This window comes from Zophobas morio, unplaced genomic scaffold (assembly GCF_036711695.1).
Source record: "Zophobas morio isolate AGI-343-1 ecotype UQ-CSIRO unplaced genomic scaffold, CSIRO_AGI_Zmor_V1 ptg000031l, whole genome shotgun sequence".
Classification (NCBI taxonomy): domain Eukaryota; kingdom Metazoa; phylum Arthropoda; class Insecta; order Coleoptera; family Tenebrionidae; genus Zophobas; species Zophobas morio.
The window spans coordinates 3,194,637-3,218,554 of NW_026972136.1; the positions used below are offsets into that span (position 1 = coordinate 3,194,637).

General features: G+C 32.8%; 1 protein-coding gene across 1 annotated transcript in view; it reads right to left on the reverse strand.

Annotated features, from left to right (window-relative positions):
- Nucleotides 1–23,918, reverse strand: part of LOC135139545 (potassium channel subfamily T member 1) — a 238,221-nt gene that overhangs the window by 40,124 nt on the left and 174,179 nt on the right. Inside the window, exons 17-20 of the mRNA XM_064069828.1 lie at nt 17,357–17,707; nt 7,348–7,482; nt 6,824–6,935; nt 5,773–5,952 (exon numbers count right to left, since the gene is read on the reverse strand). Coding sequence (XP_063925898.1) covers nt 5,773–5,952; nt 6,824–6,935; nt 7,348–7,482; nt 17,357–17,707 — 778 coding nt within the window. The remainder of the gene's footprint in view (nt 1–5,772; nt 5,953–6,823; nt 6,936–7,347; nt 7,483–17,356; nt 17,708–23,918) is intronic.

Here is a 23,918-nt window from a genome sequence, read left to right on the forward strand (position 1 = left end):
GCATATCACATTATTTAGTTTTTTAAAAGGAAAACCCTGTATATTTTTACATATGCGGATTGACTTCTTCTTAGGCTTTATAAGCGTAGGAAATAAAAAATGTGTGTAAGATGCAGTAATAAAATACAATGTGTTCTATTTGATCAAACTGAAATAAGGAAAAATTGGTTTTTTTTATAAACACACTGTAAATATTTAAAAAAATATTTTTTTTTGTATAAACACACTATATTAAAATTTGATTTAATTAGTACCACAGCAAAACGCATAGATATCTTACTTTTATCTATGCAGAATATTGTAACACATTTTAAAAATAACTCTATTGCGATTTTTTTATTTCAAGGAAAATGGAATGACGTGGCAACCTCGCACTGGAAATTCAAAAATAAAATGTGGCAATAAAGACCAGGAGGAGGCTAATAAGAATCAGTAAAAATATATAGAGTATTCCATTTAGAACAACTTATTTGTGTGTTACATCTTAAAAACAGAACACTCAGTATAGTTAAACATAATTTTAGAGAATTGCTAACTATACACAGAACTTTTTAGAACTTTAAAGAATCATGCAACTTTGGTCTTTAACCTTTTTCTATTTCTGAAAATTAATTAATGAAGTATTCAGATTGCGGACTTATTGACTCACCCTGTACACACATCGAATATCCTACAAGAACAAAAAGACGCTTTATGGTTGTGTTTTAATATTGAATGTAACGTTTCCAAAAGCAAAACTCAAAAAATTTAACTACAAAAGTTTGACCACATATACACATGAAAAAAAATATGTATACAGGGTGAGTCACTAAGTGCTCGCTCCTCGATGTCTTTTTAATTATTATTTGTTAGAATTATAAAAAGTCAAAAACTAAAACCAATAGCTCCTTTGAATAGCATACACTAGAATTATTCTCAACTATACACAGAGTGTTTTACTTTTAAAGCATATCACACGATTTAGTTTTTTAAAAGGAAAACCCTGTATATTTCGACATATGCAGATTGACTTCTTCTTAGGCTTTATAACCGCAGGAAACAAAAAATAGTGTGAGTTGCAATCATAAAATACAAGGTGTTCTATTTGAATAATCTGAAATATGGATATTTGAAAAACGTGAAGTTTTAGAATTGTTTTTATAAACACACTGTATATTAAAATTGACTTATTCGGTACCACACTAAAAAGCATAGATACGTTATTTGTACCTATACAGAATAATGTAACACACATTTTAAAAAAACTCAATTTTTTTTTGACAAAAATTTTCAAGGAAATTGGAATGACGTGGCAACGTTGCACTGGAAATTCAAAAATAAAATGTTCCTATAAAGCTCAGGAGGAGACTAATGACAAAATGTAAAAATACATAGTGTTCCAAAAAAAGAAAAAACTTGTGTGTTACGTCTTAAAAATAGAACACTATGTATAGTTAAAAATAATTTTAGAGAATTTTTAACCATAAAGAAAACTTTTTAGAACTTTAATGAATCGTACAACCTTGGTCTTTTACTTTTTTCTGTCTCTAAAAATTAATTAATGAAGTATTCAGATCTCGGTCTTATTGACTCACTGTGTACATATCGAATATCCTAAAGAATTTTAAAACACGCATTATGGTCGTTCTCAAATATTAAATGTAACGTTTCCCGAAGAAAATTAAACTATATTTATTAATTTGACCAGGGACACATAAAAAAATATATACAGGGTGGGTCACTAAGCACTCTCTCGTCGATATTTCATTATTACTAAATTAGAAAAAAGTCAAGACTAAAGCTGTAAGCCTGTTTAAGTAGCAGACTGGAAATATTTTCAACTATTATACAGAGTGTTTTAATTTTAAAACACTATATACAACTGAGTTTTTTTTAATGGAAAACCCTGCATATTTTTACAAGTACCTGCTAAGGATAAGAGTGACTTTCTAAAAACAAGAAGTCGAGAAATCGAAAATTTCAAAAATTTTAAAACTAAAAAATTTAAAAATCGAAAAATCAAAAAATTTAAAATCTAAAACCGAGAAGTTGAAAAATTGAGAAATCTAGACAACAAAATATTGATGATGAAATTAAAAAATTTAAAAGAAAAAAGAAATATAATGCAGGTTTATCGAAAAAAGTCGAAAAATCGAGTAATGGAGAAATCGAAAATTCGAAAAATTGAGGCGAAATCGAAAAAAAATCCTTACATCTAAAATTTAAAAAATCGAAATAAAAAAATTCCAAAACTGAAATTGATTAAAGGATAAATCGAAAAATTTTAAAGTTCTAACACTGAACATGCAAAAATTGAGAAACAGAAAGTGGAAAAAATGGAAAACATGTACAAACACTGAAGAATTGAAAAATCGAAAAATCTAAAAACCGAAAAATAAAAAATTTTCGAAATCGCAAAATTGAAAAACTGAAAGATCGAAAACCGAAAATTCGAAAAATCCAAAGATCGAGCAATCGAAACACTAAAAATTTAAAATTTAAAAAATCGAAGAATTTAAATACCAAAAATTGAAAAATCCAGAAATTGAAAAATTCCCAAAATTGCTATGTTGAAAAATTGAGAACTCGAAAAAACATTAAAAATGCTGCAGCTTAAGAAATCGGAAACTGGAAAAATTGATATTAAAAAAATTTAAAAATTGGGAAATCGGAACATCAAAAAATGTAAAATTTAAGAAATCGAAAATGTGAAAAAATCGAAAAACTGAAAACTAAAACGGAAAAATCCCCAAAGTGAATTCTCGAAAAATTGGGAAATGAAAAATTGAAATATTTTCAATTAAAAAAATCGAAAAATTGAACAGTTTAAGAACAAAAAAATTTAAAAATCGAAAAATCAAAAATTTTAAAAATCAAATTTAAAAATCTAGAACCGAGAAGTCGGAAAATCGGAAAATCTCAAAATATTGATGAAATTAAAAAAAAATGCGAAAAATTGAAAATTGGAAATACTGAAAAAATCTCAAAACTGAAACATTGAAAAATTGTCGAAAACTCGGAAATGGAAAACTGAAAACCGAAAAGTCGACAAAACCGATTAATCGAGTAATCAAAAATTCGAAAACTAAAGAACACCAAAAATTATGAAATCGAAATATAAAATAAAAATCAGGAAATTGAAAAATTCTAAATCTGAGTACATACTAGAAAAAATGAAAATCGAGAAATTGAAAAATCTAAACATTAAAAAATCAAAAAACTGAAAAATTCCTACACTGAAATAACAAAAAATCTAATAATGTAACATTTAAAAAATCGGAGTAAGCAAATTCTAAAACTGAAATGTCGAAAAACTAATAAATTCATAAATCGAAAAATTTAGAAGTTTCAACACTGAACACTGAAAAATTGAGAAATAGAAAAGTCGAAAAAATGGAAAATACAAGAATTGATAAACTAAAAAATCGAACATTGAAATGCTGAGAAATCAAAAACTTAGGTATGTCAAAAACTGAAAAATGAAAAAATTTAGAAGCCCAAAAATTGAAAACAGAAAAACTGAAAACAGAACAACCGAGAAATTGAAAAATCGAAAAATTGAAGAATCCAAAAATGCAAAATCCCAAAACTGAAATAATCGAAAGTTCGAGAAACGAAAAATCTAAAATTTAATGTATCGAAAAATTGAAGAACCGAAACACTGAAATCGAGTTGTCGAAACATTTTAAGATTTAGAAAATCGAAATACATTTTGAAATCGAAAAATCAAAATTCTGAGAAATTGAAAAACTGAAATAATTGAACATCGAAAAATTCAATATGTAATTGAAAAATGTAAAATCGAAAAAACGAAAAATCGAAAAATCGAGAAATTTAAAAACCAAAAAATTAAAAAATCGAAAAACTGAAATATCAAAAAATTGGGAAATCGAGACATAGACGAATAAAAAAATCGATAAATCGGAAAGTTGAAAAATCGATTAACCGAGAAATCCAAAAACTGAAACAATGAAGAATCGAAAAATAGAAAATCAAGAAATTGATAAATCGAAAAAATGAAAAATCAAGAAATCGAAAAATTGAATTGAAAATTTCCAAAAATGAAATACCCAAAAATTGAGTACCAGAAAAATTGAAAATCGAGAAACTGGAAAATCGAAACATTAAAGAATCAAAAAACTTAAAAATTCCTACAGTGATATATCAAAAAATCTACAAATATAAAATTTAAAAAATCGAAATTAAAAAATCTCAAAACTGAAATGTCAAAAAATTGATAAATTGATAACTAGAAAAATTTTAAAATGCCAATACTGAATATCGAAATTTCGAGAAATCAAAAAATTTGGTTCGTCAAATTGAGAAACCGAAAAATTCGAAAACTGAAATATCGAAAAACTGATACATCGATAAACTGAAAATTTTAAAAATCGAAAAATCAAAAGCCTGAGAAATTGAAAAAATGAAAAATTGAACATCGAAAAGTTGAGAAATGACAAAGTCAAAAATCGAAAAATCCCAAAACTGATATACATATCCAAAAATTTAATATGTAATTGAAAAATCGAGAAATTTAAAAATCAAAAATTAAAAAATCAAAAAACTGAAATATCGAAAAATTGAAAAATCGAAAGTTGAAAAATCGAAAAATTGAAAAACTCAAAATTGGGAAATCGAGACTTAAGAAAATAAAAAAAATCGAAAACTTAGGAATGCCAAAATCTGAAACAACGAAGAATCGAAAAAACAAAATAGCGAGAAATAGAAAATTTAACAACAATTTTGATTGATCTCTCCTTAATCTTTATAATCACAGTAAACAAAAAATTGTGTAAAATGCAATAAAAAACACTATTTGAAAAAATTAAAGATTCATATTGAAACTGGTAAGTTTTAGAATTATTTCATAAACACTCTGTATATTAAAATAAGATTTTTTTTGGGCAACCCTTGCATTGCAAAAAAAAAACAGAAGACAATAAAAGTATGTAAAAATATATAGGGCGTTCGACAACAAAACACTGTATAGTCAAAATAATTTTAATGTATACTGCTCAAAGAGCCATACGACTTGAGTTTGTACCTGTTCTTTTTTAATAATTAATGAGAAATCGAAGACCGCGCACTTAGTGACTCACCCTGTATATTACTGAAGTACTCTTGCTAGTGTAATATTTTGTTACATGAATCCTTCCTCCACTAGATAAAAGAAAACATTTTGCGTGAAATTCCATCAGAAAAATTCCTTTTCTATGCCGGTGGAGTAAACTCGGAAGTGAGGTTATGTTATGTCGATGCAATCTGACTTACCATCTAAAGAGAATAAAATATTATTTAAATCACTTATAGCGGTATTTTTAAAATCTAACCGATGTAAAGGACATGATTTTAACAACTTACATAAAAATTGGGTCCAAAGTCATTTGGACAGAACTTCCCTCGTCCCTGAAACACAACGAATCAAGTCCAGTTTCTTAGATAAATTAAAAATTGATTCTGAGAATTTCAAGTTTTTATAAGTTACATGAGTATTTATCAACGAAATTTTGTGATAACGTCAATAATTTTGCAAATTTCAAGTCAGATTTACATTGCAAAATGTTGAGCTGACGTCATCAAGTTTTTGGAGCGGAACACAGACGAACCTGACCCTAAATATGTGTTCCATTTTAGAACAAGCACCGGCTACGAAATCGCCACTGAACAGACAGACGACCGACAGACGGAAATGGAAGACATACTTTTTCGCGCTCTAGGAGCAACTCGGAAACGTAGCCAACATGACTTCAAAAAAAATGATTAAGTTACGCCAAATCATATAATATTCCTCACATGTTCGTCCGTAAGGGTCCCATGGCAGGCGTGGGTACTTTTAAAGGTCAAGGGCTTGGTGAGAACGACGCACGGAATTCCAAAGTTATTACAAAGGCTTCGCGAAGCCATCTTGACGCGATTTGCTAAACGTAAACCAAATACGGGACAGGTTTGGCGTTCACGGGGTCCTTGCAGGTACTAAAAAAAAATATAAGTTTTTGTAACGGTTCTAAGGGACGGGTTTGGGTTAATTCGGTGCCCAACTGGCTTGCTCGTAATGGAAGGAGAGTCTTGGCGCGTTTCCCCTATCCAAGGTGTGTGTTAGTGTATATGGGTTGAAGGAGACTACGATCAACACTTATGACTGTAGTGTCGTGTGTGTGGGATAGTTTACGGTGACAAACACGGCACGAACACAAACCTACGGTCTATATTGGATGTAGAAAAATAAGTACTGAACCCAGAAGTTCTAAAACTACTCAATTTAACACACTACACTGAAAATGTTTCACAAAAATACAGTTCTTTAATGTTGTTTTCATACGAAGTGTGTAAGCAGGCGTAAGTAGAAAGTATCAACCACAATAAATATTCCTATGTGTATAAATCTGTAAATGAAAAATGCAAATGGAAGCAGATGTTGACTAATTTCTGAGATTGTAGAGGTAAATTCTTGATTAATTTTTTTTTTTGAGGGAAGATATTGTGTTCTCAGAAAATAGCAACAAACCCAGCCATTTTCGACCTACCCCACTGGGTCAACATAAGCAAACTCATTATCAAAAAATATGCAAGAAACTAATAAAATAGGTACATACGCATTGAAATTCCCTTTGTCATGCCTACAATAAAAGTCCTTTTTACAAACCCAACTTCAAATTGAAATTGTTAATTGCCACAGCTCACCCGTCTTGTTCAAACTTTATCAAATATGTACACTCCAAAAACACGGATGCATATTCATAAAATGTATATAAAATTGAAAAGCAAACACGTCGTCAACTTTCTCCCGCTTATACATTTTCATCGAAAAATATTTACAAAAAAACCGGAAAACCTGGATATTTACCTTTTCCATTTTGGACAGGTGCAGCGCGTATTTGTCGTGGGCCCTGAACTGCATGAATCGCATGTTGGACGACTGCGACAACTCCGTGATGCTCTTAATGCTCGGAAAAAACCTGCAATTAAAAATCGTGAAAGCTCTTTAAGATGCAAATGCGGCAAACCGCTGCCGGATTTAAATCGACTGTTCTCCGGAGGTGAAAACGAGATAAAATTTTCTTAACTGCGTCAAAGCGGACTCAATTAAAATTTCAATGGGCGGTTTTGCTGATTGATCAAATTTTCGCGCTCCGGGCCGGATAAATCCTTCACGAGATTTAAAATTAAACGCGCCCATCAATCCTCGTCCGGAGCGAACTATTTATTTTTATCAGGCGCGGATCGAAGGGGTTTTATCTTGCTTAACGGGAATCTATAAAGGGCTGTGAAAAATTATGGCGCGAGCGGGCCATTTGTATTCTGACTTAGCGGAGTCGAAAACTGATCTCGGAGACAAATAATGATTTTAGTCGGGTTTTCGATACTTACTTGAACATGGTTTGAACGGCCACTATCGTGTTGCAGTCGGCTAAGGAGTCTTCTTCTGCGGAATTGGATAGCTCCTTGTTTACGACGACGACGTTTTCGGCTAACGTGATCCCGGCTCGGAGGAGGTCGTCCAAGCTGGAAGGAGGTCAAGCTTTGGATGAGTCTGGTTGCAAATGTATTCAATTTCGAGGAAAGAGGGAAATATTTTTCTGGATTCAGTCGGGGATATTGTATTACATTGGCAGTCTTCTTTGTATTAAAAAAAAAAAAACATTTTTACGTGTCAGAAAAAATCACCGAGTTGAAAACGAAAATTACTGCTTGCTTAAATGTTACTAGTGTGGAAAAACGAAAATATTTCCATCAAGTTCAGATCTGGGGGCACTAACCCTTGAGAGTGAGATTATGTAATGTATAATAAATTTTAATAAAGAGCACTCTAAAATCAATTACGACTATAAAAGGTAAAAATTTGCCTTGTCGAATTGAAACTTTATCCATTTTTTTGGTTGATTTGAAGTGAGAATATTTTACAGAAAAATTAATGCCATGTGAGGAACGCTGAGAAAAAGCCCTAAAATAAATTGTGGGTGCAATAATCTAAAAATATTTACTTCCATTAATTGCAAACTTGGTAACGATTACCTTTATAAATTTGTGTCCTCTAAAATAAGTGTTAAAAATTATGAAAAAAAAAAAAACCTACAAGTCAATTCAAGTTCAAATTTGGTCTCCATTATCTATTCCAGGTGAGAATATTTTACAGAAAATTTGAGTTACATTAGCAGCTTTGGGAAACCAACTCATAATCAATTTCCACTGTAAAAGTTCAAAAACTCTTTTACCGAAATCAAACTTTATGCAAGCTTCTAATTTCTTCTAAGTTACAGCATTTTACAGAAAAAAATGAGCTTTCGGAGATTAACACACATATGTCGACCTAAAATCAACTACGACTGTAAAACTTGAAAACTTGAAAAGATTCTGAGAGAGTTCAAATTTCACTATATGGCATGAATATTTTACAGCTCAAGAAGGTAACCTATGCCCATTTTTTAAAAAGCATACCATGAAGTCAGTAACCGATTCATGTGTTGTTGATTGTTGTCGTTGATTTGTTGATTGGATGCGCCAATGATTTTGGCGAAGGACATACCTTCTAAGAAAATAACGGGCGGGTGGGCGGGGCTACTACTTGTTAAGACAAGACTGATTTTGGTGAATGATATCTTCTAAGAAAATAGAAGGGTGTATCATTTGCCAAAATCAGTCTTATATTAGTAAGTACTAGCCCCGCCCACCCACCCTCTTTTTTCTTCGGGGTTATGTTATTGGCCAAAATCAGTATTACCTTAACAAGTAATAGCCCCGCCCACCCACCCTTTATCTTCTTAGAGAATATATGATCAACCAAAGTCAGAGTTATCTTAGCAAGTACTAGCCCCGCCCATCTACCTTCAAGAAAATAGAGGACAGGTGAGCAGGGCTAGTACTTGGTAAGATGCGACTGATTTTGGCAAAAGAAATAGCCTGTAAAAAATTAGAGGGTGGGTGGGCGGGGCTAGTATTTATTAAGATGAGACTGGTTTTTTCAAATGATATATCCTCTAAAAAAATAATAGGTACTAAAATTTGTCAATTTAAACTTAAACTTCTATGACCACTTTGTTTAAAGCGAACAACATATACAGAAAATTTAAGTTTTCTGTAAAAAACGCTCAGAAAAACCTTCAAATAAGTTATAGGTACTTGGTAACTTCTATTTTTATAAAATTTGGGTCCTCTAAAAATAATAGTTAATAATTACGAAAAAAAACCTACAACTTAGAAGCTTAAAAAGAGTCTGATTATTAGAGAGCGGATTTTATGAAATTTGCATATCCGTTATTTTTTGCACATAAGTCTGGATATTTAATATGTGAACGAATCATGCTAATTAAAACTGAATACAGCTATAAAAAAATTGCATATTTGCATATATTTGCCTTCTGCTGCATATTTCCCGTAACCGGTGCATATTTTGCGTTTTTATCAATTTTTGTGCTAATTTGAAAAAAAAAAGTCATTCTATCCGCATTTATCTAGAAAAACGAAATTTCATGAATCATATTGCAAATACATATTGTCCTCAGCTTCAAATAACTAGTAAAGGTTTGGGTTTTATGGTAGTTTGGAGAAACCACCGGGTGTTAAGCCATTCTTCCAGATACATTCGGGCTCTTATTACTTTTGGAAATACCGTTTATTCCCAATATTTTTGTTCGTTACTTAAGCGTATTAATGGAATTTTTTATGGTGTTCGAAGGGACGTTACCCTATTATTTTTCATCGTGAATTTGCATTGAAAGCATTTAATGTGTGTCAATATGTCGACCATAACTCTAATTAATTTATGGATTAAACCTTTTCCTGAACTTATTCTTCAAGAAGGAACTCTGTTTTGTCCCGCTTGCTCTAAACCAGTAAGCATTTTTATACATGTGTGGACGTAGTACGCAATTTTTCTACTTACAAAAGCATAAGTTTTTGTTAGAATATTTCGAAAAATATTAAAAAATAAACTGTTACCAAAATAGTAAAAATGGTCGATTACTACTATTTTTCAATTTGTTCTGTTTATATTTATTTTTTAGTATCACAATATTATCTTTAAAAATGTGATTTAGGTGTTAGTGAGAATTAATTAAACACTTTGCAATGTGATTTATGTATTTTTTGTAATAAAACGTATGCTCGGGAAACCTGTTTATGTAATTTGTAAATGAATTTAGTTTAGTTATTACCATTTTTTTTTATTTTTGGAGCATATGCAACTGCATATCTCTGCATATATTAAGAAAGTTACTGCATATTTGAATAAATTTGATGTATATCATATGATCATATTTCCCAAAATTTTGCTGCATATTTTCCGCTCTCTACTGATTATATTCAGATTTGGTATCCAATTTTTGTTAAAAATGAGAATTTTGTAAAGAAAACTTGAAGTCAGTTCCCGATTCATGTGGACGTTATGTCGCAGGTTTGTTGATTGGATGCGCCAATGATTTTGGCAAATGACATACCCTCTAAGAAAATAAAGGACTGGTGGGCGGGGCTACTACTTGCTAAGATAAGACTGATTTTGGCCAATGACATACCCTCTATGCGTACTTGTTAAATCAAGACTGATTTTGGCAAATGATACCTTCTAAGAAAATAGAAGGGTGTTTGATTTCCCAAAATCAGTGTTATCTTAGTAAGTACTAGCGCCGCCCACCCGCCCTCTCTTTTCTTCGGGAGTATGTTATTGGCCAAAATCAGTATTACCTTAACAAATACTAGCCACGCCCACCCACCCTTTATTTACTTAGAGCATATGTGATCAACCAAAGTCAGGGTATTTTTAGCGATTACTAGCCCCACCCAACCATCCTCTATTTTCTTATAGGTTATATCATTTGAAAAAGTCAGTCTTATCTTAGTAAGTACTAGCCCCGCCCACCCACCCTCTCTTTTCTTCGGGGTTATGTTATTGGCCAAAATCAGTATTATCTTAATAAGTACTAGCCCCGCCCACCCACCCTCTCTTTTGTTCGGGGTATGTTATTGGCCAAAATCAGTATTACCTTAACAACTACTAGCTACTAACTACTACTACAGTCTTATCTTAGTAAATACTAGCCCCGCCCATCCACCCTCAAGAAAATAGAGGACAGGTGAGCAGGACTAGTACTTAGTAAGATGCGACTAATTTTGGCAAAAGAAATACCCTGTAAGAAAATAGAGGGTGGGTGGGCGGTGCTAGTATTTATTAAGATTAGACTGATTTTTTCAAATGATAAATCTTCTAAGAATATAGTTACTAAAATTTGTCAATTTAAACTTAAACTTTAGGACCACTTTGTTTACAGCGAATAACATATACAGAAAATTTAAGTTTTCTGTAAAAAACGCTCAGAAAAACCTTCAAATAAGTTATAGGTACTTGGTAACTTCTATTTTTATAAAATTTGTGTCCTCTAAAAATAATAGTTAGTAATTACGGAAAAAAAACCTACAACTTAGGAGCTTAAAAAGAATCTGATTATATTCAGATTTGGTATCCAATTTTTGTCCAAAATGAGAATTTTGTAAAGAAAACTTGAAGTCAGTTCCCGATTCGTGTGGACGTTATGACGCAGGTTTATTGATTGGATGCGCCAATGAACTTGGCAAATGACCCACCTTCTAAGAAAATAACAGGCGGGTGGGCGGGGCTCCTACTTGCTAAGATAAGAATGATTTTGGCAAATGACATACCCTCTAAGGGTACTTGTTAAGGCAAGACTGATTTTGGCAAATGACACCTCCTAAGAAAATAGAAGGGTCTATCATTTGCCAAAAACAGTCTTATCTTAGTAAGTACTAGCCCCGCCCACCCGCCCTCTCTTTTCTTCGGGGATATGTTATTGGCCAAAATCAGTATTGCCTTAACAAGTACTAGCCCCGCCCACCCAGCCTTCATTTTCTTAGAGGATATGTGATGAACCAAAGTCAGGGTTATCTTAGCAAGTACTAGCCCCACCCATTCAACCTCAAGAAAATAGAGAACAGATGAGCAGAGTTAGTACTTGGTAAGATGCGACTGATTTTGGCAAAAGAAATATCCTCTAAGAAAACAGAGGGCGGGTGGGCGGGGCTAGTATTTACTAAGATGAGAAGTATAAAAATTAAAAAATGGCTTAGCGAAATCAAAGTTTATACAAGCTTTTAGTCTTAATTGACGAAAAATGAGGAAAAAGGACTAAAAGGGCGAAAAGGACGAAAAGGATGAAGAATACGAAAAAGGACGAAAGAGGACGAAATGGACGAAAAAGGACGAACAGGACGAAAAATATGAAAAAATACGAGAAAGGACGAACAAGGACGAAAAGGACGAAAAGGACGAAAAGGATGAAAAGGGCGAAAATCACGAAAAGGACGAAAAGTACGAAAATTACGAACAGGACGAAAACGAAGAAAAGGACGAATAGGACGAAAAGGACGAAAAGGAGGAGAAGGACTTAAAGAACGAGAAGTACGAAAAGGGCGAAAAGGACGAAAAGGACGAAAAGGACGAAAAGGAGGAGAAGGACGGAAAGAACGAGAAGTACGAAAAGGGCGAAAAGGATAAAAAGAACGAAAAGGACGAAAAGTACGAAAATTACGAACAGGAGAAAAGGACGAAAAAGACGAAAAAAACGAAAAGGACGAAAAAACGAAAAGGACGAAAAGGACGGGAAGGACGGAAAGGACGAGAAGTACGAAAAGGGCGAAAAGGATGAAGAGGACGAAAAGGAGGAAAAGTACGAAAAAGACGAAAAGGACGAAAAACTGAGCTTTCGGAGAATAACCAACAAACGTCGTTAATCTAAAATCGATGACGACTGTAAAAATGTAAAGATTGACGGAGTTCAAACTTAGTTGCATTGGTATATATTCGCAGAAAGAATATTTTACAGAAAACTTGAGCTAATAAGGCAAACTGTAAAGGCTAACCGAAAGTGAGCTTGGTCTGTAATGACTAAAAATCGTTCAATTAAGCTTAAATTTCCATGAGCACTTTGTTTACAACGAATAATTCTTACGCAAAAAATGAGCTTTCTCTGAAGAATCTGTAAAACCTTTTTACATATCATCTCAAAATTAATTAATACTTGGAAGCTTGAAAGTTGTTTTAACAAATTCAAGCTTTATACGAACTTTTGATTCATCTGAAGTAAGAATATTTTACAGAAAATCTGGACTTCGAGCTATCAATTTTTTAAAAGTTTGAAAATCCTCTGATTGTTGTTTTACATACTCAAAGTAAGAATATTTTACAGAAAATTTGAGGTACGCTAGCAGCTTTAAAAAGCCACCTGATAATCTATTTCCACGATAAAAATTTAAAAGCTCTCTTATCGAAATCAAAGTTTACATAATTTTCTGATTTGTCTTATGTGCCACTGTTTTACAGAAAAATTGAGTTTCCGGAGATTAACCCACAAATGTGAATCAAACCGTTTATGTCTGTAAAAATTTAAAGAGACTAACGGATTTCAAACTTGTTTACATGGCATATATTCGAAGTAAGGATATTTTACAGAAAAATTTAGCTAAATAAGGTAAGCTGTAAAAACACCGAAAGTCAGTTCCGTCTGTAGTTTCTAAAAATCGTCCAATCAAACTTAATCTTCCATGAACATTTTGTTAACAACAAATAACAGAAAATTTGAACTTTCTGTGAAGAATCTATAAAAAGTTTTTAAAAATTATCTCAAAATTAATTATCTACTGCTGCGGAAGGTTGAAAGTTGTTTTAACAAAAAAAATACGAACTTTTGATTTATGTAAAGTAAGAATATTTTACAGAAAATCTGGACTTCGATCTATCAGTTGTTTAAAAGTTTAAAAATTCTCTGACGGTTTTTTTACATATGCAAGTAAGAATATTTTACACAAAATTTGAGGTACGCCAGCGGCTTTAGAGAACTACCTAATAATAATCAATTGCCACTATAAAAATTTACAAACTGTCTTATCGAAATCAAAGTTTACATAAGCTTTTGATTTCTCTGAAGTGACAACATTTTACAGAAAAATTGAGCTTTTTGAGATTAACCCAATTAACCTAAAATCGATTACGACTGTAAAAATTAAAAAAAAATTTTTACGGAATTTAAATTTGGGTACATGGTGTATAATCGAAGTAAGAATATTTTACAGGAAAATTGAGCTCAATAAAGTGAGCTGTAAAAACTTCTTGAAAGTTGGTTTCGTCTATAATTATTAACAATAGTCTAGTCAAACTTAAATTTCCATGAACACTTTGTCTACAACGAACATTCCTTACAGAAAATTTGCGCTTTTTGTATAAAATTTGTAAAAAGCTATTAAAAATCATCTCAAAATTAATTACTACAGCGTTGAAAGTTGTTTTAACAAATTCAAGCTTCATACCAACTTTGGATTCACCTAGAGTAAGAATATTTTACAGAAAATCTGGACTTTTATCTATCAATTTTTTTCCAAAATCAATCATTATTGTAAAACTTTAAAAATTGTCTGACGGCTGCTTTACATATTCAAAGTAAGAATATTTTACAGAAAATTTGAGGTACCCCAGCGGCCTTAAAAACCGCCTTATAATCTCTTGCCACGATAAAAATTTAAAAACTGTGTTATCAAAATCAAGAATTATACAAGCTTTTCATTGTCCTAAGTGACAATATTTTACAGAAAAATTGAGCTTTCGGAGATTAACCCAAAAATGTTAATCCAAAATCGATTACGACTGTAAACATTTAAAAAAACTTTGACGGAGTTGAAACTTGGTTACATGGTATATATTCGAAGTAAAAACTTACCGAAAGTTAGTTTCGTCTGTAATTATTAAAGATAATCCAAACTTAATTTCCATAAACACTTTGTTTCCAACGAATAATTCTTACAGAAAAATTGAGCTTTCGGTGAAAAATCTGTAAAAGTTTTTGAAAATAATCGCTAAATTAAATACTACTGCAGAAGTTGTTTTCACAAATTCGAGCTTCATTCGAACTTTTGATTCATCTAAAGTATATATCTTACAGAAAATCTGGGCTTCGATCTATCAATTGTTTAAAAATTCTCTGACGGTTGTTTTACATACTCAAAGTAAGAATATTTTACAGAAAATTTGAGAACGCCAGCGGGTTTAAAAAACATCTTGTAATCAATTGCAACCATAAAAATTTAAAAACTGTCTTATCGAAATCAAAGTTTATATAAGCTTTTGATTTGTCTTAAGTGACAATATTCTACAGAAAAATTAAGCTTTCGGAGATTAACCCACAAATGTTAATCTAAAATCGATTACAACTGTAAAAATTTAAAAAGCCTTCTAGGGAGTTCAAATTGGGTTATATGGTATATATATTGAAGTAAGAATATTTTACAGAAAATTTGAGCTTTCTGTAAAAAATCCGTAATAAATTTTTAAAAATCATCTCAAAATTAATTTTTACTGCGTAAAGTTGAAAGTTGTTTTAACAAATTCAAGCTTTATACGAACTTTTAATTTATCTAAAGTGAAAATATTTTACAGAAAATCTGGAAAAATGTTACACCAAATTCAATCATTATTGTGTTTTATACATTCAAAGTAAGAATATTTTACAGAAAATTTGAATTTTGTGAGAAGAACTATTAAAAATATAACTCCAAACTCACAGATGCGGATCTTTAAAAATAGTTCCACTGATTTCAAACTTGATAAAATTTGATAAATATAAACTATGTATTCCAAATGAGAATATCTTACAGAAAATTTGAGCCCTCCAAAAGCAACTTTTAAAAATTTCCATAAAACCAGTACTATAGAAACTTAAAAAAAGTTTAATCGAGTTCACATTTGGGATCCAGTAAATATTCGAAGCGAGAATAAAAAAAACTCGTGATATCAAAAGCTTAATTTTAAAAACTACCGCAGAATCGGTTTCGGCTACAGAGACATAAAAATTCTTTTATCGAATTCAAACTACATACAAAATTTAGATTTATCGAAAGTGAGAATATTTTACAAGAAATCTGGGATTTTAGCCATTAGCCCGCCAATGGTTCTCCAAAATTGATTATTATTACTGTAAAAGTTCTCAACGGTTGGTGTTTGAAGTGAGAATATTGTACAGAAAATATGAGATATACCAGCAGCTTGAAAAAATCAACTCATAATCTATAGCCACTACAAAGGTTCAAAAACTCTTACCGAAATCAAATTTTATACAAGTTTTTGATTTGTCTTAAGTGTCAATATTTTACAGAAAAATTGAGCTCACAACGACAATCTGTAAAAACCAGCCCATAGTCAATTTCATCTGTAGGTGCCAGAAATGGTGTGATCAAACATTGTTGTTTGGAGAGAAAATCTTAATAGAAAATTTGAGCTTTCAATGAATTTGTAATAAGTTTTTAAAAATCGTCTCAAAATTAATTAGTACTACGGAAGTTTGAAAGGTGATTTAAAAATTCAAACTTAATAAGAAATTTCGATTTATCTAAAGAGAGAATATTTTACAGAAAGTCTGGATTTCTAGCTAACAATTGCTCTCCAAAATCTATCATTTTTGTAAAACTTTAAAAATTCTTTGACGGACTTTTTACATATTCAAAGTGAGAATATTTTACAGAAAATTTGAATTCTGTTGAAGAACTCTTAAAAATAACCCCAATGCGGATCTTTAGAAATAGTGCTACTATTTGGTAACGAAAATCTATACCAAATGAGAATATTTTACAGAAATCTGAGCCCTGTAAAAGTAAGTTTTAAAAATTTCGACAAAACTAAGTCTACAGTGTGGACATTTAAAAACATTCTAATCGAGTTCAAATTTGGGTTCCAATATTCATTCACAGCGAGAATATTTTACAGAAAACTAGTGCTATCTACAACTAAATTTTTATCGAAAACGAGAATATTTTACAGAAAATGGAACCTTTCTTCTTGAAAACTTACACAAGTGTTATATTTTATTGAAATCATTTTACACAAAAAATGAGGGCTCCGCGAAAAGCAAAAAAGTCATAAAAAATATTTCCACTTAGTTCAAATTTAGACAAAATAAAAATATTGCATAAAAACCTCGAACTATCTAGTAGCTGAGTTTTAAAGCCACTTCAAAATCAATCAGGGTTTCAGAACCTCAGAAATGATCCATTCGAATTCAATCAAACGTTTTATTTTTGTCTGAAATTATTTTACCAAAATAGTGTCTAGCAATTCTAAAAAAAGTCAATTAAAATTATATATATTCCAAATTTTTTCATAGAATGTAAGCTCAAATATTCTGACATTTGCAGATTCAAAGCTAAAAAATAAATCGTCCGATTTAAAACTGTGTATTTAATGATGTACGTACATTGAAAAAAAGGTTGCCCTATTTTTATTCTCAGATAAAAATATTTAGACCGCCAAGCTCGTCCCGAACAAAAAAAAATCGGAACCCTCAATCTCACCCCATCTACGCTCCCTTATTTGTAAAATACCACTCACCAATCTATCGTCCCCAGCATCCAATAAACAAGCGGAAAGTACGAGATGGCGTCCAGGAATGCGATATCTGGCCGCCTTTCCAGCAGAAGTATGATCGGGTTGAGCGACGTCTTCGAGCGGAAATGCGCCCTCAACGGTATGATGAAGTTGTAGATTCCATTAGACGCATAATCCGCTGCCAGGATGATGGTCTTGTTCTGCCATTGGTAATCGCGAGCATTACGGTAACTGCAGTGTTCGCACACTTGAGCTAGTTGCAAACAACACAGAGGCTTCTTTTCTTTGAGCAAGTAACACAGGGTTGGACTAACTCCGATGTATGGTGACACTGGTGGGAAACCTTTTACGATGCTGTGTGAATAACATCAGTATATGTTGAAGTTGCGCTGGTTGGAGTGGAGGTAGCGATAAGCAAAGCTTGTTAGAATCGTTAAAATTTTGCCTAATCTGCTCACTCGGGTCACAGTCGTCACGCTCTTCGTAGGGTGGAAAAAATTTACGGCCAGAGAAACGTGTTTGAAGGCTTAAATGGCAAATTTTTTGGGATTGTCGGGGAAAAATTCCACCTTTAAACACAAATCTTTGTTCACTTTATCAAGTCAAGTCCTCGTTTCTCGTCCACCCTACTGTCAAATGGCACTGTCTCTTCATAATTTTGCCAACTTTGCACAAATGCGACAATGCAGGCTGTTCCAACAATTACCGGTGATTCCCCGAGTAGATTAAAATATTCAAATTTGTTTTTGTAATACCAAAATTCCGTCACAATTTCCGTTCATTTATTTTGCAGAAGCAGAATCCGAATGTTAATCTAATTTACGTCGGTTTTAGTGAGGCTTCTCCTTTCATCATCATCAATCTTGGATAAACTCACCTAATTAATTTTATTACGGCTTGCCATAAAATCGCAATTTGGGTCAAACGAGATGAAAATACGTAAAACACGAATTGGCAACAAAAGAAGCAATCGCTGGTGAATTCGTTAAGAATACTTAAGTGCTCAAACGAATTTACGAAGTTCGATCATAATGATGTACGTGGAACGAACTCCTCATTAGAAAAAGTTCCAAAGCCGGTCCTACCGTCCCAACTACCCGTACTCACGGTAGAACGGATGCATTTACGCTTGAGTAAAAGAAATGTGCAGAATTTAGGATTTGGATGGAATTGATCCATTCGAAATGGGAAGCCTCATGTAATTACGATCGACCTTCACACAAGTTCGTTTCACCTTTAAACCACTGACTGTGTAGTCGTTAAAGTTCGTCAAGTGCACTTTTGTCTCTATGGATTTATTGCATTTTCTTTATATCTTATTTAGATTATAAATCATCAGAAATGTCACCTTTGACACTACGAGCAGTTAGCTAAATTTCGTCTTCAGGCTGGATTCAAGCAAAATGTACATAGAAACAGCTTTTATTTTTCGCTCGAGAACGTACTTTTATTTTCCGGGTAATAACACAGGAAATAGTGTCGCTGATTCCAGTTCCAGGTGTGCTCTGTATGTGCTGAATTAAACTGTATGTTTATAGTTGCATACAAATTTCTGAGTTAGTTTGAGAAAATACGAGAAAATTTAAAAAATTCTGCTCAAAGTATTCGGGTTGTTCTTAAGCTGATAACTTGAAAACACAGTTTAATCTTATTCGTTTAAATGAACTAGAATAAAACGGTTCCATTAATTTTTACAGTGACGTAATCGACTTTCTTAAGGGGATGAACAAAGAAACTTCGCCAAATATCTTGCATGTTGAAATGGATACATATTTTTTTTAACCTGAAAAAAATGAGATAAATAGTTTGTTTTTTGTTTTTTTTTTTTTTTTTGTTTCATAACTCTTAGAATATGAAAAAGTAGATCTCCCGTTTCCGTCTATCTTTCGTTGTTTTTAAAATTGAATTTTAATGCAAAACGTCAAATTTGCTAAAATTAATCTCAATATCGATTTTTCTTTGTGGAAATTAGTATAATATCCGCATAGCGATTTTTTTCTCTTCGGTTTTTAAAAAGCGGAGAAAATCAGAGTTTTATTCAAAAAAATTATAGAAGACATGTTTGAAGAAATGCATCGTTTTTTGAAAGATACTATTCCATGTAATGATTAGAAAAAGTCTTTTCTATCCCGGCGGATCCATATTTTCATTAAAAATTGTATTTATTTTCGTTCTATCACCTCAAATATTAAAAAAAATACTATCCCAGGGGCTGCACCATTTTTAATAAAATAAAAAAAATACACTTTGTCAAATGCACTGTTTTTTAGTAAACTCGTTCAGTATTATCAATCCCTGCTTTTTCTCTATATCATTTCAAAAAAATCTACAAATACGCATTTTATTTCAAATCTCTTTCTGTTTTGTTATGGTGTTCAGCTATCAACATATTTTAAAAAATAGACAGATTCTTTTAGATTGTACATATTATTTCAGTAGTTGTGTACAGTAGTGGGGCTTCTAAATCAGTTTGACCTCGTTTGACCTGTCCTAGAGCCTAAACTACTTTCTATTTACAGGTTATTGAACTATTATTTTTTGTCGAGGAATTTGGTTAGTTTTTGACAAGCAGTTTGTCTTGTTTTAGGATTCCCACTACTTTTCCCAATTTGGTTTGTCTTAGGAACTCCATTACCTTTTATCGACCTGTCTTAGAACTCCCATAATTCATGTCTACAAATTTGAGTTATCTTAGGACTCCCACCACTTATTGTCGACCAATATGAGTTGTCTTAGGACCTCCATAATTTTTCATCGACCAATTTGGCTTCGTTTAGGACCCCCATTACTTTTCGTCAAACAATTTGTCTTGTCTTAGGATCCTATTACTTGTCCCATTTTCAGCTGTATTTTTTCTCGACAAAATTGATTTGTCTTAGGACCCCATTACTTGTCGTCGACTAATTCGACCTGTTTTAGGACTCCCATTACTTTTTGTCGATCAATATGAGCTGTCTTTGGACCCCATTATTTTTTGTTGACCAATTTGGTTTGATTTAGGACCCCGCCATTACTTTTTGACGACGACTTGACCGATCTTAGAACCTCCATAATTTTTGGTCTACAACTTTGACCTCGTTTAGCAGCCTCAATACCTTTCATCAAAAAATTTGGCTTGTCTTAGGATCCTCATTTCTTGCTAATTTTAGCTGTTTTAGGACCCCCGTTATTTTTGTCGCCGACGAATTTGGTTTGTCTTAGGACTCCTATTACTTTTTGTCGACAAATTTGACCTGTCTTATGACTCCCATTACTTTTTGTCGACCAATTTGACGTGTCTTAGAATCCCCATTATTTTTTGTCGATGAATTTAATTTGTCTCAGGACTCGCCACAACTTTTTGACCTGTCTTAGAATTCCCATAATTTTTTATCGTCCATTTTGACCTGCTTTAGGACTCCCATTACTTTTTGTCGAGCAATTTGATTTATCTTAGGAATCCCATTACTTTTTTCAGTTTCAGCTGCCTTAGGACCCCATTATTTTTTGTCGATGAATTTGGTTTGTCTTAGGATCCCCATTATGCTTTGTCGACGAATTTGACCTGTCTTAGGACTTCTTTTTGACGACCACTTGACCTATCTTAGGACCCTCATAATTTTTCGTCGACCAATTTGGTCTCGTTTAGGACCCTCTTGACTTTTTGACAAGCAATTTGTCTTGCTTTAGGATCCCCATTATTTTTCCCAATTTCGGCTATTTTAGAATCCCCAATATTTTTTGTCGACGAATTTGGTTTGTCTTAGGTAATGGGGGTATTAAATTTTGTCAACCTGTCTTAGAACTCCCATCATATTTTATCAACAAATTTGACCTATATTGGGACTCCCATCACTTTTTGTCGACCAATATGAGTTGTCTTAGAACCCCCATTACTTTTCGTCAACCAATTTGGTTTTATCCAAGGACCTCCATTATTTTTTGTCGACAAATTTGCGGTATCTTAGGACTTCCATTATTTTTGTCGGCCATTATGAGCTTTTTTAGAATCCCCATTATTTTTTGTCGATGAATTTGGTTTGGCTTAAGACCCCCATAACTTTTTGACAAGCAATTTGTCTTGCTATAGGATCCCCATTATTTTTCCCAATTTCGGCTATTTTAGAACCCCCATTATTTTTTTGTCTACGAATTTGGTTTGTCTTAGGGAATGGGAGTATTAAATTTTGTCAACCTGTCTCAGAACTTCCATAATATTTTATCAACAAATTTACCTATCTTAGGACTCCCATCACTTTTTGTCGACGAATTTGAACTATCTTAGGACTCCCATCACTTTTCGTCGACCAATATGTGTTGCTTTAGGACATCCACTACTTTTTGTCGTCCAATTTGATTTGGCTGAGGATCCCATTATTTTTGTCGACAAATTTGCCCTATGTTAGGACTCCCATTACTTTTTTGGGCCAATATGAGCTCTTTTAGAATCCCCTTTATTTTTTGTCGATGAATTTGATTTGGCTTAAGACCCCATGATCTTTTGTCAACAAATGTGACCTGTCTTAGAACTCCTATTCTTTTTGACGACCACTTGACCTATCATAGAACCCCCATAATTTTTCGTCGACCAATTTGGTTTCGTTTAGGACCCCTATGACTTTTTGACAAGGCATTTGTCTTGATTTTGGATTCCCATTACTTTCCCAATTTCGCCTATTTTAGAACTCCGGTTACTTTTTATCGACGAATTTGGTTCGTGTTAGGGAATGAGGATATTAAATTTTGTCAACCTGTCTTAGAACTCCCATAATATTTTGTCAATAAAATTTGACCTATATTAGGGCTACCATCACTTTTTGTCGACCAATATGAGTTGTCTTAGAATCCCCATAATTTTTTATCGTCCAATCTGACCTCCCTTAAAACTCCCATTACTTTTTGTAAAGCAATTTGGTTTGTCTTAGGAATCTCATTACTTTTCTCGGTTTCAGCTGTCTTAGGACCCCCATTATTTTTTGTCGATGAATCTGGTTTGTTTTAGGACCCCCATTATCTTTTGTCGACAAATTTGGTTTGCCTTAGGACCCCCATTATCCTTTGTCGACAAATTTGACCTGTCTTATGACCCCCATTATTTTTTGTCCACGAATTTAATTTGTCTCAGGACTCGCCATTCCTTTTTGACCTGTCTTAGAATCCCCGTAATTTTTTATCGTCCAGTTTGACCCGCCTTAGAACTCCCATTACTTTTTGTCGAGCAATTTGGTTTGTCTTAGGAATCCCATTACTTTTCCCAGTTTCAGCTGTCTTAGGACCCCCATTATCCTTTGTCGACAAATTTGATCCGTCTTAGGACTCCCATTCCTTTTGACAACCCTTGACTTATCTTAGAACCCTCATAATTTTTCTTCAACCAATTTGGTCTCAATTAGGACCCCCATGAATTTTTAACAAGCAATTTGTCTTGATTTTAGGATCCCCATTATTTTTTCCAATTACGGCTATTTTAGAACCCCCATTATTTTTTGTCGACGAGTTTGGTTTGTCTTAGGGGATGGGGGTATTAAACTTTGTCAACCTGTCTTAAAACTTCCATATTTTTTGTCAACAAATTTGACCTATCTTAGAACTCCCATCACGTTCTGTCGATCAATATGAGCTGTCTTAGGACTCCCATTATTTTTTGTCAACGAATTTGGCTTATCTGAGGATCCCATGGCTTATCCCACTTTCAGCTGTTTTAGGACCTCTATTACATTTGTCGACGAATTTGACCGGTCTTAGGACTCCCATTACTTTTTGTCGACCAATATAGGCTATTTTAGGACCCCCATTATTTTTTGTCCACCAATTTGATGTGTCTTAGAACCCCCCAATATTTTTTGACGACGACTTGATCTATCTTAGAACCCCCATAATGTTTCGTCGATCACTTTGATCTCGTTTAGGACCTCCATGACTTTTTGAGACTTTTTGACAAGCAATTTGTCTTGATTTAGGATCCCCATTACTTTTCCCAATTTCGGCTGTTTTAGAACCCCCATTATTTTTTGTCGACGAATTTGGTTTGTCTTAGGTAATGGGGTATTAAAATTTGTCAACCTGTCTTAGAACTCCAACCATAATTTTTTGCCTATTTTGGAACTCTCATCACTTTTTGTCAACCAATATGTTGGCTTGTCTTAGAACTCCCATTATTTTTGTCAATCAATATGAGCTGTCTTAGGACCCTCATTATTTTTCTTCGACCAGTTTGTTTGGTCTGAGGATCCCATTACTTGTCCCATTTTCAGCTCTTTTAGGACCTCCATTACTTCTTGTCGACGAATTTGGTTTTATTTTAGGACCGCCATTACTTTTTGTCGACCAATTTGAGCTGTCTTAGAGTCCCCATTACTTTTTGTCAACCAATTTGGAGTGTTTTAGGACTTTGATTACTTTATGTCAAGCAATTGGCTTGTCTTAAGAACCCCATTACTTTTTTCAATTTTAGCTGTTTTAGGACTCATTATTTTTTGCCGATTAATTTGGTATGTCTTAGTGCCCCCCATTTCATTTTGTCGATCTGCCTTAGAACCCCCATTATTTTTTGTTGACCAATTTCAGCTGTTTTAGGACACCCATT